This window comes from Geotrypetes seraphini, chromosome 2 (assembly GCF_902459505.1).
Source record: "Geotrypetes seraphini chromosome 2, aGeoSer1.1, whole genome shotgun sequence".
Taxonomy (NCBI): domain Eukaryota; kingdom Metazoa; phylum Chordata; class Amphibia; order Gymnophiona; family Dermophiidae; genus Geotrypetes; species Geotrypetes seraphini.
The window spans coordinates 114165730-114181291 of NC_047085.1; the positions used below are offsets into that span (position 1 = coordinate 114165730).

The 15562-nt window shown below is 50.1% G+C and overlaps 1 protein-coding gene across 4 annotated transcripts in view; it reads right to left on the bottom strand.

Moving 5' to 3' along the window:
- The window catches only part of SDCBP (syndecan binding protein), an 81360-nt gene that overhangs the window by 18857 nt on the left and 46941 nt on the right, over positions 1 to 15562 (bottom strand). For all 4 annotated transcript variants that reach the window (XM_033933479.1, XM_033933478.1, XM_033933476.1 and 1 more), the window contains exons 6-7: positions 10283 to 10458; positions 108 to 279 (exon numbers count right to left, since the gene is read on the bottom strand). In XM_033933479.1, the coding sequence (XP_033789370.1) occupies positions 108 to 279; positions 10283 to 10458 (348 nt within the window). The remainder of the gene's footprint in view (positions 1 to 107; positions 280 to 10282; positions 10459 to 15562) is intronic.

A 15562-nucleotide genomic window follows, 5' to 3' on the forward strand; every position in this document is an offset into this window, starting at 1 on the left:
TTTGATCCTTGACTTTAGTCATGTTTTTCCAGAGATTGACTTTTTTTAAACTCCAATTGCAAAGACCTACATTCTAGTTCCTGAAAAGTACAGTTGTGCAGTCTTACCTTTAATCCAATGACATTCTGGCCATTAATTTCACAGATGTTGTGTTCAGTGAGAAGTCCATTTCTAGCAGCAGAACTGTCTTTAACAATTGACGTTATCTTTCCATTTTTGAAAATGAAGCCAACATGTCCTGTGCTATCTTTATGGAGGGTGATGGTACGCTCAAAAGGTCTGTAGGTAACAAGTTTAAAACAGATATCCTGTACGTATATTTAATGAGAAAGGCAATTTAAGAGCAATTTTATTGCCCTTCCTCACATTTTTCTTTTTATTTATAGAATTTTAGAAATAATCAAAACATTCAACATCTTAAACAGAAATAAGTAAACAAATAAGTAAGAAAATAAGAGTAGTTAAAATGAACTCCACCAACAGAAGAAATCAAATTTCCTACTCGGGTCCACAATATAAAGAGAGACGTGACTAGATCAGAAAAGCTAGGGGACTTGTATATATGACATACAATACTACAATAGTAGAAGGTCCATATCCAAATTATAAGGATTAAGATTAACAGTCACATCTATATTATATTATCCTGTCACAAACTACATTATGACAATCCAAAAATACACAAAGTTGAATGGGATCAAAAGCACAGTTACTTACCGTAACAGGTGTTATCCAGGGACAGCAGGCAGATATTCTCACATTGGGTGACGTCATCTACGGAGCCCCAGCGCGGACAGCTTTTCAAGCAAACTTGATTGAAGTTTCAAGTTTGCTATGCTGCACCACGCATGTGCATGCCTTCTTGCCCACTAGAGGGCGCATCCCCACCTCGTGGTCCTCAGTTCCATAGCCAGCAAAGAAGCCATCCCCGGGGAGGAGGGCAGGTTGTGAGAATATCTGCCTGCTGTCCCTGGATAACACCTGTTACGGTAAGTAACTGTGCTTTATCCCAGGACAAGCAGGCAGCATATTCTCACATGTGGGTGACCTCCAAGCCAACCAAAAAAGGGCAGGTGGGAGGATGGCAATTTAGGAAAACAGATTACGCAAAACCGACTGGCCAAACCGGCCGTTGCTTCTAGACAACGTATCCAGACAGTAGTGGGAGGTGAAAGTATGAACCGAAGACCAAGTGGCAGCCTTGCAGATGTCCTCCACCGGAGTAGACCGGAGGAAAGCGACAGAAGCTGCTATCGCTCGGACTTTATGTCCCGTGACCCGACCATGCAGCGTGAGACCAGCCTGAGCGTAGCAAAAAGAAATACAAGCAGCCAACCAGTTGGACAAGGTGCGCTTGGAAACCGGACGTCCCAACCAATTAGGGTCGAAGGACAAAAATAATTGAGGAACCTTCCGATGAGACTGAGTGCGTTGAAGATAAAAAGCCAACGCCCTCTTACAGTCAAGCGTGTGAAGCGCCACCTCGCCAGGATGCGAGTGGGGCTTCGGAAAGAACACCGGAAGAACAATGGACTGTTTGAGGTGGAAATCAGACACAACCTTCGGCAAAAATTTTGGATGGGTGCGAAAAACCACTTTGTCATGATGAAACACAGTAAAAGGTGGGTCCGCAACCAAAGCCTGCAACTCACTAACCCGCTTAGCTGAGGTGAGTGCAATCAGAAAAATCACCTTCCAAGTAAGAAACTTAAGATGAGATTTGTCAATAGGCTCAAAAGGAGGCTTCATCAGCTGAGCCAAAACCACATTAAGATCCCAAACTACAGGAGGTTTCAGAGGGGGATGAACATTCACCAGACCCTGCATGAAACGAGTCACCAGAGGATGAAGAGAGAGAGACCGACCCTCAAGATGCCGATGGAAAGCAGCAACAGCACTAAGATACACTCGAATGGAAGTAGTCTTCAGCCCAGACTTGGACAAATGCAACAAATATTCCAGAACCGAAGACACCGGAGCCGAACTTGGATCCAGATGGTGCGAGGAACACCAGGATGAAAATCTGGTCCACTTCTGGGAATAACAAAGCCGAGTCGAGACCTTGCGCGAGGCTTCCAAAATCTCCCTGACAGACTGAGAAACAGAAACCGAAGTCAAGGGGAAAGGAACCAAGCCGTCAGATGTAAGGACTGAAGATTGGGATGCAACAGCGAACCCCGACTCTGAGACAGCAGAGAGGGAAAGACCGGCAGAAGCAGAGGCTCCCTGACACTGAGTTGAAGGAGCAGGGAGAACCAGTGCTGACGAGGCCAACGAGGCGCAATGAGAATCATAGTGGCTCTGGACGATTTGAGATGAACCAACGTCCTCAAGATCAGAGGGAAAGGAGGAAACGCATAAAGGAACCTCCCTCCCCAGTCGAGAAGAAAGGCATCGGCCTCGAGACGGTCCGGGGAGTACATCCAATAACAATATAGGGGCAGTTTGTGAGTCTCCGGGGAGGCAAACAGATCCACCTGAGGGGTCCCCCAGCGGTCGAAGACCTCATGCAGAACTTGGGAGTTTAACGACCACTCGTGCGGCTGTAGAAGACGACTGAGTTTGTCGGTCAGACAATTCTTCTCTCCCTGAATGTAAACTGCCCGCAGGAAGATGTTCTGGGAGACCGCCCATTCCCAAAGGCGCAGGGCTTCCCGGCACAGGAACCAAGAGCCCGTCCCCCCTTGCTTGTTCACATAGTACATTGCCACTTGGTTGTCCGTCCGCACGAGGACTACCTGATCGTGCAGCAGGTGGCAGAACGCTCGAGCTGCCAGAAAAATGGCACAAAGCTCCAACACATTGATGTGACAAAGACGGTCCTCCACTGACCATAGACCTTGAGTCCGCAAACCATCGAGATGAGCCCCCCACGCGTACTCCGAAGAGTCCGTGGTCAGGACCTTGCGATGCGGAGGGACGAGAAAGAGCAAACCCCCGGAAAGATTGGAAGAGTTGGTCCACCAACGGAGCGAGCGTCTCAAGGAAGGAGTCACTGCTACAGGAAAGGAGAGCGGGTCCCGATCCTGACGCCACTGGGAGGCCAAGGTCCACTGAGGCAGCCTCAGGTGCAAGCGGGCGAACGGTGTGACATGCACCGTCGACGCCATATGGCCGAGTAGAACCATAAGACGCTGTGCCGACATCGAAGTCTGCAGCGAAATCTGGGAACTCAGGCGCAGCAGGGTCTCCAACCGCGGAGGCGGGAGAAACGCCCGTAGGCGAACCGTGTCCAGCACGGCCCCGATAAACTGAAGGGATTGAGCCGGGCACAACTGAGACTTGGGAAAGTTCACTTCGAACCCCAGACGTTGAAGGAAGATGATAGTCTGTCGGGTCGCTGAGATATCCCCCTCCCTGGAAGAGGCCTTGATCAGCCAATCGTCCAGGTAGGGAAAGACCTGCAGACCCTGAGACCGCAGGGCCGCTGCGACAACTACCATTCACTTCGTGAAGACTCGAGGGGACGAAGCCAGCCCAAAGGGGAGGACCCAATACTGAAGGTGCAACTCTCCCACCTGGAATCGAAGAAACTTGCGGAAGGCGGGATGCACCGGAACATGGGTGTAAGCCTCCTTCAGGTCTAGGGAGCACATCCAGTCCCCTGCTTCCAACAGCGGGTACAGGACCGGAAGCGACAACATACGGAACTTCTCTCGGACCAGGAACTTGTTGGGCTTCCGGAGGTCCAAAATGGGGCACAAGTCCCCGGTCTTCTTTGGGACCAAAAAATAACGGGAGTAAACCCCCCGACCCCGTTGTGTGGGGGGTACCGGCTCCACCGCCTGAAGTCTCAACAAGGCCCTGGCTTCCGAGAGGAGGAGAGGGAGCTGGTGTCGATTGGAAGGAGCCGCATCTGGCGGGTTTTCTGGTGGCGGTGTCAAGAAGTTGAGAGAGTAGCCCTCTGAGATGACACGGAGTACCCAAGCGTCTGAAGTTATCCGAGCCCAGACTGAATGAAGGGCTCGCAATCGGCCCCCGATGGGAAGCGGGCTCGGCGTCAGTGCGGAGGGGGCCAGCCCCCATCCGCGCAGCACGTCAAAAAGACGGCGCGGGCTTAGACGCCCCTTGCGCCTGAGGCTTCTGGTTGGGCGCTCTGCTCTGCTGAGGGGGACGCCGAGGTGGAGGCCTGGAAAACGCCAGCGTTGACTTCTGTGGGTAGCGGCATGGTGGCGGTCTGAACGGTTTCGGAGTTGCTACCCGGGGTTTGGGACGGACCAAAGAGGCGATGGAGCGCTCATGTTCCGACAGGCGTTTGGTCGCCGCCTCAAGAGATTCATCAGAGCCTACACATGGCAAATTGGCCAGGCGCTCCTGCAAGTTCGGGTCCATATCAACCGTGCGGAGCCACACGAGAGGGCGCATGGCCACCGCAAATGCAGCGACCCGGGAGGACAACTCAAAGGCGTCGTAAACAGCATGGAAAAGGTACAGACGCAGTTGAGACAAGGAGTCCATAAACTTGCCAAAGTCCCGTTTATGGGAATCCGGCATGACCCCGTGATAACGGGGCATCGCCTTCACCATGTGCTGCAAATAGGATGAAAAGGTGAAGGCATAATTAAGGACCCTGGTTGCCATCATCGAGTTGTGGTAGAGGCGACGACCAAACTTGTCCAGGGTCCGTCCCTCCCGCCCAGGCGGGACCGCTGCAGACCCGAGAAGGCTGCGATTTTTTCAACGCCGACTCGACCAACAAAGATTGGTGGGACAACTGCGCCTTCTCGAACCCCTTACAGGGTATGGTATGGACCGTATGGTATTTCGACTCCATTTTGGAAGGAACCGCCGTGACGGTCAGAGGGGAGTCCAAGTTCTTCAGAAACGTCTAGTGAAGCACCTTGTTCAAAGGCAGACGCGGAGACTCTCGCGGAGGAGAAGGCAGATCCTGTTCCTCCAAAAATTCCTTAGTGTATTGAGAGCCCGACAAAAGGTCGAGATCCAATGCCCTCCCCATGTCCAAAACAAATTTCGAAAAGGATGAGGGCCTGGAAGGCGGGGAAGGAGAGCGAGAGGCCCGCTCCGCCAAAAAGGAAGGAGAAGCCTCACGGGAATACCGGTGTCTATCAGTGCCAGACTCCGAGCCCCAGGAAGCCACACCCAAGGACTTGGTTGGGGTTGGAGACCTCCGATGCCCCGAGGACCCCCTGAGGGAAGTCCCCGGGGTACGAGGCACCGAGGCAAGCTCCCTCCCCTTCGGCGAGGGGTTCCTCGATAACCCACCCTCGGAAGAACGGAAAAGCCTTGGATTATCGAGGCGGAGCTCCGAGACGCGCAGGGTCTCCGTCCGGGTCGGCGAGGAGAACCCCGAAGACGTTTGGACTTCCTCGCCCGACGCTTCGCCCGAGGCCGACCCGAGGGCGATGAGCCCCGGGAGGACCTCGACGAGGAGGAGGTGGAGGAAATCCGGCAAACCCTACGCACCTTGTCCCGAGGCCGCACACTCCGCTCAGGCTGGTCTACTACCGAGGTCGAGGGCAAGGACGGGTTCGAGGCCGGGACTACCCCGGGGGTCGAGGCCGGGGCCGAGACTGGGGCCACTGAGACCGAGGCCGTCGAGGCCGAAGCCAGCTGCAGATGCGCGAGGGTACCGGACAGCTCCGAGGCAATAAGCACCCGGAGCAAGTCCTGGAACACAGGCACGGCAAACATGGACGGTAAGTCCGGGGCCATGGGGTGCTCCCTCGAGGGTGACCTCGGTCTCGAGTATTCCCGCGGGGCACCCGCGTTCGACGCTCGGGGCAGGGCCGAATACGACCCACCCTCCCCCGTCGAAGAGCCCAAGGATGGCTTCTTGGATGATCCTGGAACAGAAGAAAGAAGTGAGGACTTACCCACCGTCGACTTCGGGGTCAAGGACGCCGGCTTCGACGAGGAAGGTTGACGCGGCGAGGTCGAGGGAGTCGAGGCCAGGGCCGAAGCCGAGGCCGACGTCGAGGCCTTCCCCGCCGCGGGGTCCACAGCAAAGAGCTCAGCCATTCGAGCGCAACAGCGGCGGAGAGCTCTCGGCTGAAAAGTAGAGCACCGAGTGCAGGAGTCAATTGGATGCTCGGGACCCAGGCAAAGCAAGCACCACCGGTGGGGATCGGTTATGGAAAGCAACCGATCACACCGGGTGCATTTTTTAAAGCCCGTCAAGGGACGGGACATGAATCAAAAAACCGGCCGGGAACGAACGAGGTCCCGCGGCCGCGGCTCCCGGGAGCCCCCTGCATCCGAACGAAAAAATATTATTTATTTATTTATTTTTTTTTTTGCACAAAACGCACACGCGAATCGAAGAAAATAAGAAATAAAGCACAGCGACCGAGAAAAAACAATCAGTCGCGGTGGCAGAAGGCCAAAATGCACGGAGCACAAAACGAACAGGGCTTCTGGCTCCGTGGAAAAAACAGAACTGAGGACCACGAGGTGGGGATGCGCCCTCTAGTGGGCAAGAAGGCATACTCATGCGTGGTGCAGCATAGCAAACTTGAAACTTCAATCAAGTCTGCTTGAAAAGCTGTCCGCGCTGGGGCTCCGTAGATGACGTCACCCACATGTGAGAATATGCTGCCTGCTTGTCCTGGGATAAGAAGGCATACCGTTTATATTGGTATCTGATCAAGCATTTAAATGGAAACTATAAAAGAAAGTGCATAGGACCAAAACCTTTTGGCACATAGCAGCAATACTTTTTCCTCCAATTCAGCCAGGATTTACAGATATAGGAAAAACTCAAAATTCTTTGTATAAAAAAAATTTAATGTCTGACGAAAAAAGTTCTCTTTGCAAGATCGCTATCAAAGGAAAATACAAAAGTCGAAAGAAGTGTCACTCCAACTCTTCACCATCTGAATTTTCCAATAGTTTGTCTAGATATACAAGGTCTGTTCAAAAGGTTTCATGACGGTTTGAATTGCATGCCAATGGGAAGTTCTTTTGAGTTGAGCTAGGCGGCATTGAGTAGAAGGAGCCCTAAGTCACGAGAAACAGCCTTTCCAGAAGCAGCTTAAAAATAATCAAGTTCATTTTTATTACAAAGGATGATAGAAAATCATGGATTAAACTAACTAGACACAATTCATTAACTCAATTCTGATTTGGACTCATGACACAAAAATTGACCAGTCTCAACATTTTGATCCTTGACTTTAGATATGTTTTTCCAGAGATGGACTTTTTTTAAACTCCAATTGCAAAGACCTACATTTTAGTTCCTGAAAAGTACAGTTGTGCAGTAGCTTGAAACCTCACAATTAACCTCCTTTTTCCCTGTTTGTTGACATCGTTTTCGTCTCTTGAGCTACAGCAGTTTTTGTGAAAGTGTGTTTTCGTAATCGGCTACAGCGTGGTTCTATTTTAAATTGGATAACACTGCTACAGAAACTTTTGAAATGTTGAAAGTGGCTTATGAGGAACATGTCATGAGTCGTGGAAGGTGTTTTGAATGGTATTCATGCTTCAAAAGTGGTCGTGAATCAGTGGAAGATGATTCTCGAATTGGAAGACCATCAACGTCAATTGATGATGATCATGTTGATCAAGTGAGGGTTCTTGTGCGCACTAATCGGTGATTAACTGTTAAGAGAATTAGCAGAGGAATGCAACATCTCCATTGGTTCATGCCACAACATTCTAACAGAGAAGTTGGGGATGTCTCGTATTGTGTCAAAGTTTGTTCCACGGTTGATGACCAACGAACAGAGGAACAACCACATCATGATCTGTCAGAATCTTCTTGAGCAGGCAAATGAAGGCGAAACATTTCTTGATAACGTGATAACTGGTAATGAGACATGGGTCTACGATTATGATATGGAAACCAAAGCTCAACTGTCTCAATGGAGAACCAAAATATCGCCAAGACCGAAAAAAGCTTGGCAAGTTCTGTCGAACATCAAAATGATGTTTTTATTTTTTTATACAGTTGTTGCATTGTTCACTATGAATTTCTGCCACAAGGACAAACTTTCAACCAAAATTACTATCTGAAAGTGTTGAAACGATTCCATGAGAAAATCAGGAGGAAGCAACCCAAACTTTGGAGGGAGTAAGTTGTGGTTCCTGAATCACAACAACATGCCCGCTCATGCTGTTGTCAAAATTCACAAATTTTGTGCAAAAAAACACAATGACAAGTTCTTCTCAAGCCACCTTACTCTTCTGTCTTGGCCCCTGCTAACTTCTTTTTGTTTCCTAAACTTAAATCCACTCTGAAAAGGAAAGCGATTCAACACCATTGAAGATAAAGCAACATTTGATGCAGCAACTTTTGGAAATTCCTGAAGATGTGTTTACGAACTGTTTCGAGAAGTGGAAACAAAGTTGGGAACAGTATATACATAGAGAAGGGGAGTACTTTGAAGGAGACCCAATGGAATAAGTTGTTTAATAAATTTTTCTTCAATGCATCCTGGAACTTTTTAAACAGACCTCGTATCTAGACTATCTAGTGTCTTCACCTGGCGCAGGAGAGCTTCCCCTGCCAGGAGACTGCCCTCCAATGGGCAAATAAAAGGTTTTACCTCATGTCCTGTGATGCGAACACCTTTAGCCATTCTTAAGGGCATGTTTACAGTACAAAAGGAAAAGTACATATCTAGTATTATTATTACATTTTCTTATTTTGTGCATACTTCTTAAGCAAAACTCAATTTTCAGAAAGCATGTTCAAAGCAAAGGTATTTACATACTTTCCAATGCAATAGGTGTTATTCTGGACCAGGAGTAGGCAATTCTGGTCCTTGAGAGCCACAGGCAGGTCAAGTTTTATATGTATAAGATGGATTTGCATACACTACCTCCTTGAGATGCAAATCTATCACATGCATATTTATTGTAGAAATCCTGAAAAACCTGACCTGCTTATGGCTCTCGAGGACCAGAATTGCCTACTCCTGGTCCTTCACCAGAAGCTCTATTGCGACCTGCAGTTTTTCCCTTCTGCACATGAGCTGGAAGGGAAGAGAGGCTAAACTTGCCGTTGCCGCCTTCCCCATCTAAGCCATGCTCTTAAAAAACTAAATTTGCATAATCCTGGTAAGAATCCACATGAGGAAAGCCCAAGGACTCCATCCCAATAAGTTGATAGCAAAATTTGCAGTTTTGGAGAAGCAGGGAGCTTTAGAAAAAAAAAAAAATACTAAAACTTCAATATGGCCACCATCAAGAAATTTGCACCAAAATTGCAATTGTTTTTACACTTAAACTAAAACTAAAATTTTACAATTTTTCAGGAGGGGGAATATGCAGAAACACTTAAAACCCCACTTTTCTATCCTCCCCGATTCACCTCACAGGCTGCGACAGCTTGTACTCACTGTGACCTGTCTGAAGATCTGTGCTGTAGCCTATTTCAGCTTTCTCACAGTAGCTGGAAGAGAGAATCACTGCCTCAATGCTGAGAATGCTTCTGCCAAGCTGATCTTTGGGATACCAGTCAGACCTTATGCCTGAATGCACCTCCATCCCTGTGGGCAAATAGATGTGCACCGGGATGGGCAGAGGCAAGAAGACAGAGCCGGCACCCTGCGAGACACCGCCGAGTCTCCTAAGGTTTTTTTTTAGTCTAACAGCCTGCGCTCGACTCCTGCTTAAGAGTAGGTGAGCCACTTTAGGGACAACCCTGAACTCCAAAGAAAATTATACAGGCTGGCTAACAGATACTGAGCGGGATCGATCTTTCAGCTACAGATCGAAGTCTGTGTGTTCTCAAAGCAGGTGAAGCTGAAAAAACACTCCATGCATCAAAAACCTTGAAAAAGGGACTAAAAATACACCAAATAAAATAAAATGGAGAGAGCAGAAGACATACTCCTGAAGGCATGCGTTCAAAAGGAAAGAACTATAGATGGAGCTAAGGATCCCAGTGAAGTAAAGAAGAGACAAAATATAAAATCTGGAATGGATTCCTTGTGTAGATGCATGCGGCTATAGGGATATTATCCATCTGTCTAGAACAGGGGTGTCAAAGTCCCTCCTCGAGGGCCGCAATCCAGTTGGGTTTTCTGGATTTCCCCAATGAATATGCATGAGATCTATTAGCATACAATGAAAGCAGTGCATGCAAATAGATCTCATGCACATTCATTGGGGAAATCCTGAAAACCCGACTGGATTGCGGCCCTCGAGGCCCCCTGGTCTAGAATGTCTCACCTATTGCACTGGAATAATGCATTATTTCAATTGCTGTTTACATTTGTGTGTTAATCATGTTAAATAGTGATCAATCAACAACATTAATGAAAACCTTAACTAATTTCTTATACTACAGGAACATTCAAGTTAATGTAATGCTTACCTATCACGAATAACCATTGAAATTCTCTCTCCTGGTGTCTGCTTGAGAACTTTGTGGGATTTATCAGAGCTCCACCCAGCACAATTTTCTTCATTAATCTGCAAAATTTGATCTCCAAACTTTAACCCCACTAATGATGCAGGAGAGTTGGCCTGAACCAGTTGCACAAATACTCCCTAAATGAAATAAACATTCATCTTAGAGGTGCCATAAACACTATTTATTAATGCAGTAGACTACAATCATTAGTGCACATGACTATGCAACAGAAGAAGGAAAAAAAAAAAAAAAATTAGGTTCTTTATCTTGCTAATATCTTTCCTAGTAGACAGGTGTCATTCTGGACAGCAGGGTATTCTCTCCATGCTCACAAGCCATGCAGAAGAAATCCATTCCAGGTTTTCAACTCTTCCTCCAGGGGGCTCTGCTGCCCCCTTCAGTTTGTATCAATCAGGCAATAGCCCTATATAGGAACACATAAGAAGGAGGGGTAAGGGAAAACTCCCCAATCTATAAATCTGTTCACTTAAAATGTTTAATTATATTTACAGAGCAATCGAAACACCAAAATAACCATATCTATCATAAACAATTATGGAACTCAAATATATCCCCAATGTGTTACAGCAACAGATTATGCTTCATACCCTTAAGGTACCCTTAATATCAAAATCTCAGTTTTGACTTGAACTTCCTGACTGAGGGCCGGATTCTCAAAACTCACAGGTAAAATCCAGCAGATCGATGTAGTGGCCATAGTGGGAGCGATTTTTCTTTTACAGGCAATTTTCAGCATAAAAGAATTCAAGTTATATGCATGATATTTGGGTGAAGACTCGCCAGTAAAAGGGGGGGAGGGGCACTGTGTCTGGCGCTTGCTCAGAAGAGTAATCGGCTAGGTACAGCCCCCCCTCCTGTCAAGGCTGCTATCCCTGACCTGATCAACTGAGCCGCAGGTCTCCCCGAGTCCTGCCAGCTCAGTTGATTGACAGGCAGGGAGAGCAGAAGAAAGAGGTATCCCCCCTCCCCCAAAGCCCACCCATGCCTGCCATTGCCTGACCCCCTCCTGTCTCAGTCACCAGTCTCCAGACCCGCCCAAACCCCCATCATACCACTGTGCTTTGGCAGGAGGAATGCCCATTCCCTCCTGCTGGCAGGCTGCTGAGGTCACCCAACAATCACCTGCATCCCTCCCTCTCCATACCGTAAAGATGAAGGACGGCAGGAGGGATGCCTCTTCAAAATAATGGGCCTTCCCTTCCCAGTGCATTTTGGGATGCACTGGGAAGGGGAAGGCCCACCGTTTTGAAGAGGCAGGCCTTTTGGTCAGAGGGAGTGGGCATCCCTCCTGCCGTCCTTCATCCTTAAGGTATGGAGGGCGGGGAGGGAGAGGTTTGTTGGGGCACCCGGTGGCCTGCCGGCAGGAGGGAGTGGGCCATCCTCCTGCTATCCATCTTTAAGATACTGTGGGGGGGAGGCTGGCTGTTGGGGAGGGACCCGGCTGCAAGAGGGGAGTGGGTATCCCTCCTGCCGGCCCTGGGATGAGGGGCAACGAATGGTCCTACAGGATAGCACAGTTACTTACCGTAACAGGTGTTATCCAGGGACAGCAGGCAGATATTCTCACATGTGGTGACGTCATCTACGGAGCCCCTGCGCGGACAGCTTTTCAAGCAAACTTGATTGAAGTTTCAAGTTTGCTACACTGCACCACGCATGTGCATGCCTTCTCGCCCACTAGGGGGCGCATCCCACCTCGTGGTCCTCAGTTCCAAAACTAGCAAAGAAGCCATCCCCGGGGAGGCGGGCGGGGTTGTGAGAATATCTGCCTGCTGTCCCTGGATAACACCTGTTACGGTAAGTAACTGTGCTTTATCCCAGGACAAGCAGGCAGCATATTCTCACATGTGGGTTACCTCCAAGCCAACCAAAAAAGGGCAGGTGGGAGGATGGCAATTTAGGAAAACAGATTACGTAACACCGACTGGCCAAAACGGCCGTCGCTTCTGGACAAAGCATCCAGACAGTAGTGGGAGGTGAACATATGAACCGAAGACCAAGTGGCAGCTTTACATATGTCCTCCACAGGAGTAGATCGGAGGAAAGCAACCGAAGCTGCCATCGCCCGGACCTTATGCCCCGTGACTCGACCCGGGAGCGTAAGACCATCCTGAGCGTAGCAAAAAGAAATACAAGCAGCCAACCAGTTGGACAAGGTGCGCTTGGAAACTAGGTGTCCTAAACGATTAGGGATCAAAGGACAAAAACAATTGAGGAACCTTCCGATGAGACTGGTACGTTGAAGATAAAATGCCAACGCCCCTCTTACAGTCAAGCGTGTGGAGCGCCGTCTCGCCAGGATGGTGAGTGGGGCTTAGGAAAGAACACAGGAAGGACAATGGACTGATTGAGGTGGAAATCAGACACAACTTTAGGTAAAAATTTAGGATGGGTGCGAGAACCACCTTGTCATGATGAAAACACAGTGAAAGAGGCGGGTCCGCAACCAAAGCTTGCAGCTCACTAATTCCGTCGAGCAGATGTGATGGCATATCAGGAAATACCCACTTCCAAGTAGAAATTTCAGGAGAGACTTGTCGATAGCTCAAAGGGAGGTTTCATCAGTATGAGCTAAGACAACATTCAAAATCCCAAACGACGGGAGGAGGCTTCAGAGGGGACAAACATTGATTAGACCTTCATGAAATGTGTCACCAGAGGATGAAGCGAAAGAGAACGCCGTCCAAGTGACGATGGAAAGCAGAAATGCACTGAGATGCACCCGAACAGATGTCATCTTCAGGCCGGAATTAGACAGATGTAACAAGTAGTCCAGCACCGAAGACACCGGGACCGAATCCGGATCCAGATGACGCGAGGAGCACCTGGAGGAAAACCGGTCCATTTCTGGAATAACAAAGCCTGGTCGAGACCTTGTGCGAGGCTTCCAAAACTTCTCTCACCCGACTGAGAAACTGGACCGAAGTCAAGGGGAAAGGAACCAAGCGGTCAGGTGTAAGGACTGAAGATTGGGATGCAACAGCGAACCCCGACTCTGAGATAGCAGAGAGGGAATACACAGGTAGAAGCAGAGGCTCCCTGACACTGAGTTGAAGAAGCAGGGAAACCAGTGTAGACGAGGCCACCGAGGCGCAATGAGAATCATAGTGGCTCTGGATGATTTGAGACGAACCAACGTCCTCATAGATCAGGGGAAAGGAGGAAACGCGTATAAAGGAACCTCCCTCCCCAGTCGAGAAGAAAGGCAATCCGCTTCCAGACGGTCCAGGGAGTACATCACGAGAACAATACAGGGGAAGTTTGCGAGTCCTCCGGGAGGCAAACAGATCCACTGCGGAGTACCCCAGCGGTGGAAGACCTCGCGCAAGACTCTGGAGTTGAGTGACCACTCGTGCGGCTGGAGAAGCCGACTGAGTTTGTCTGCCAAGCAGGTTCTGTTCTCCCTGGATATAGACCGCCTGTAGGAAGATGTTCTGGGAGATCACCCATTCCCAAAGGGCAGAGCTTCCCGGCAAAGGGACCAGAGAGCCTGTCCCACCTTGCTTGTTCACATAATACATGGCCACCTGGTTGTCCGTTCGCACGAGGACTACCTGATACGCGGAGTAGTGTGGCAGAAAGCTCGAGCCGCTAGAAAGATGGCACGAAGCTCCAACACATTGATGTGACAGCGTCGGTCCTCCGCCGACCACAGGCCCTGGGTTCGCAGGACCGTCGAGATGGGCCCCCCACGCGTACTCCGAGGAGTCCGTGGTCAGAACCTTGCGATGTGGAGGGGACGAGAAAGAGCAAACCCCCGGGAAGATTCGAAGAGTCGGTCCACCAACGGAGCGATCGTCTCAAATGAAGGAGTCACCGCTATGAGACAAGAGACAGGATCGCAATCCTGGCGCCACTGAGAGGCCAGAGTCCACTGAGTGAATTCTCAGGTGCAGTCTGGCGAACGGAGTGACGTGGACCGTAGACACCATGATGGCCCAGAAGCATCATCATGCGCTGAGCCGACACAACCGGTAGCCGAGAAATCAGACGGCTCAACCGAACTAAAGCCTCCAACCGAGGAGGAGGGAGGAACGAACGAAGGCGAACAATGTCCAGCACTGCGCCTATAAATTGAAGTGATTGGGTTGGGCACAACTGTGACTTGGGAAAGTTCACTTCGAACCCCAGTCGCTGAAGGAAGATGATAGACTGTCAGGTCGCTGAGATAACCCCCTCCCTGGTAGGGGCCTTGATCAGTCCAATCGTCCAGGTATGGGAAGACCTGAAGACCCCGAGTACCTCAGGGCTGCAGCGACTACCACCATACACTTCGTGAAGACTCGAGTGGACGAAGCCAGGCCGAAGGGGAGGACCCGGTACTGTAGGTGTAGCTCGCCCACTCTGGAACCGTAAGAATTTGCGGAAGGTGGATGCACCGAACATGGGTATACGCTTCCTTTGGGTCCAGGGAGCACATCCAGTCCCCTTCCTCCAAGAGAGGATACAAATACCGGAAGTGACAACAATCCGGAACTTCTCCCGACCAGGAACTTGTTGAGCTTTCTGAGGTCTAGAATGGGGCGCAAGTCCCCGGTCTTTTTTGGGACTAAAAAGTAACGGGAATAAAACCCCCGCCCCCGCTGATCTGGGGGTACAGGTTCCACCGCCCGAAGCCTCAACAAGGCCCTGGCCTCGGCCATGAGGATGGGGAGCTGGGTCCGATTGCATGGGCAAGCCCCCGGTGACTGTTCCGGCGGCGCAGACCAAAAGTTGAGAGAGTAACCCTCGGATACGGTCCGGAGCACCCAAGCGTCGGATGTTATCTCGGTCCAAGCCGCATAAAAGGACCGGAGTCGACCCCCTATGGGAAGGGGGTCCGGCGCGATCGCGGAGGAGGGCCGGCCCCATCCGCATAACCCGTCAAAAGGACGGCGCTGGCTTGGACGGACCCTGCGCCGGAGGTTTCGTTTGTCCCCCTCTACCCTGTTGAGGTGGACGCCGTGGCGGAGGCCTAGAAAAGGCCGGTGTCGACTTCTGAGGGTAACACCTCGGAGGAGGCCGGAAGGGTTTCTGCGGCGTGACCCGAGGTTTCGGACGGACCAACGAGGCCAACGAGCGTTCCTGCTCGGACAACCGTTTGGTCGCCGCCTCTAGGGATTCATCGAATAACTCGGACCCCACGCAAGGTAAATCCGCTAGGCGTTCTTGCAGGTTTGGATCCATATCGAGGGTGCGCAGCCACGCTAGTCGGCGCATAGCTACAGCAAATGCAGACAC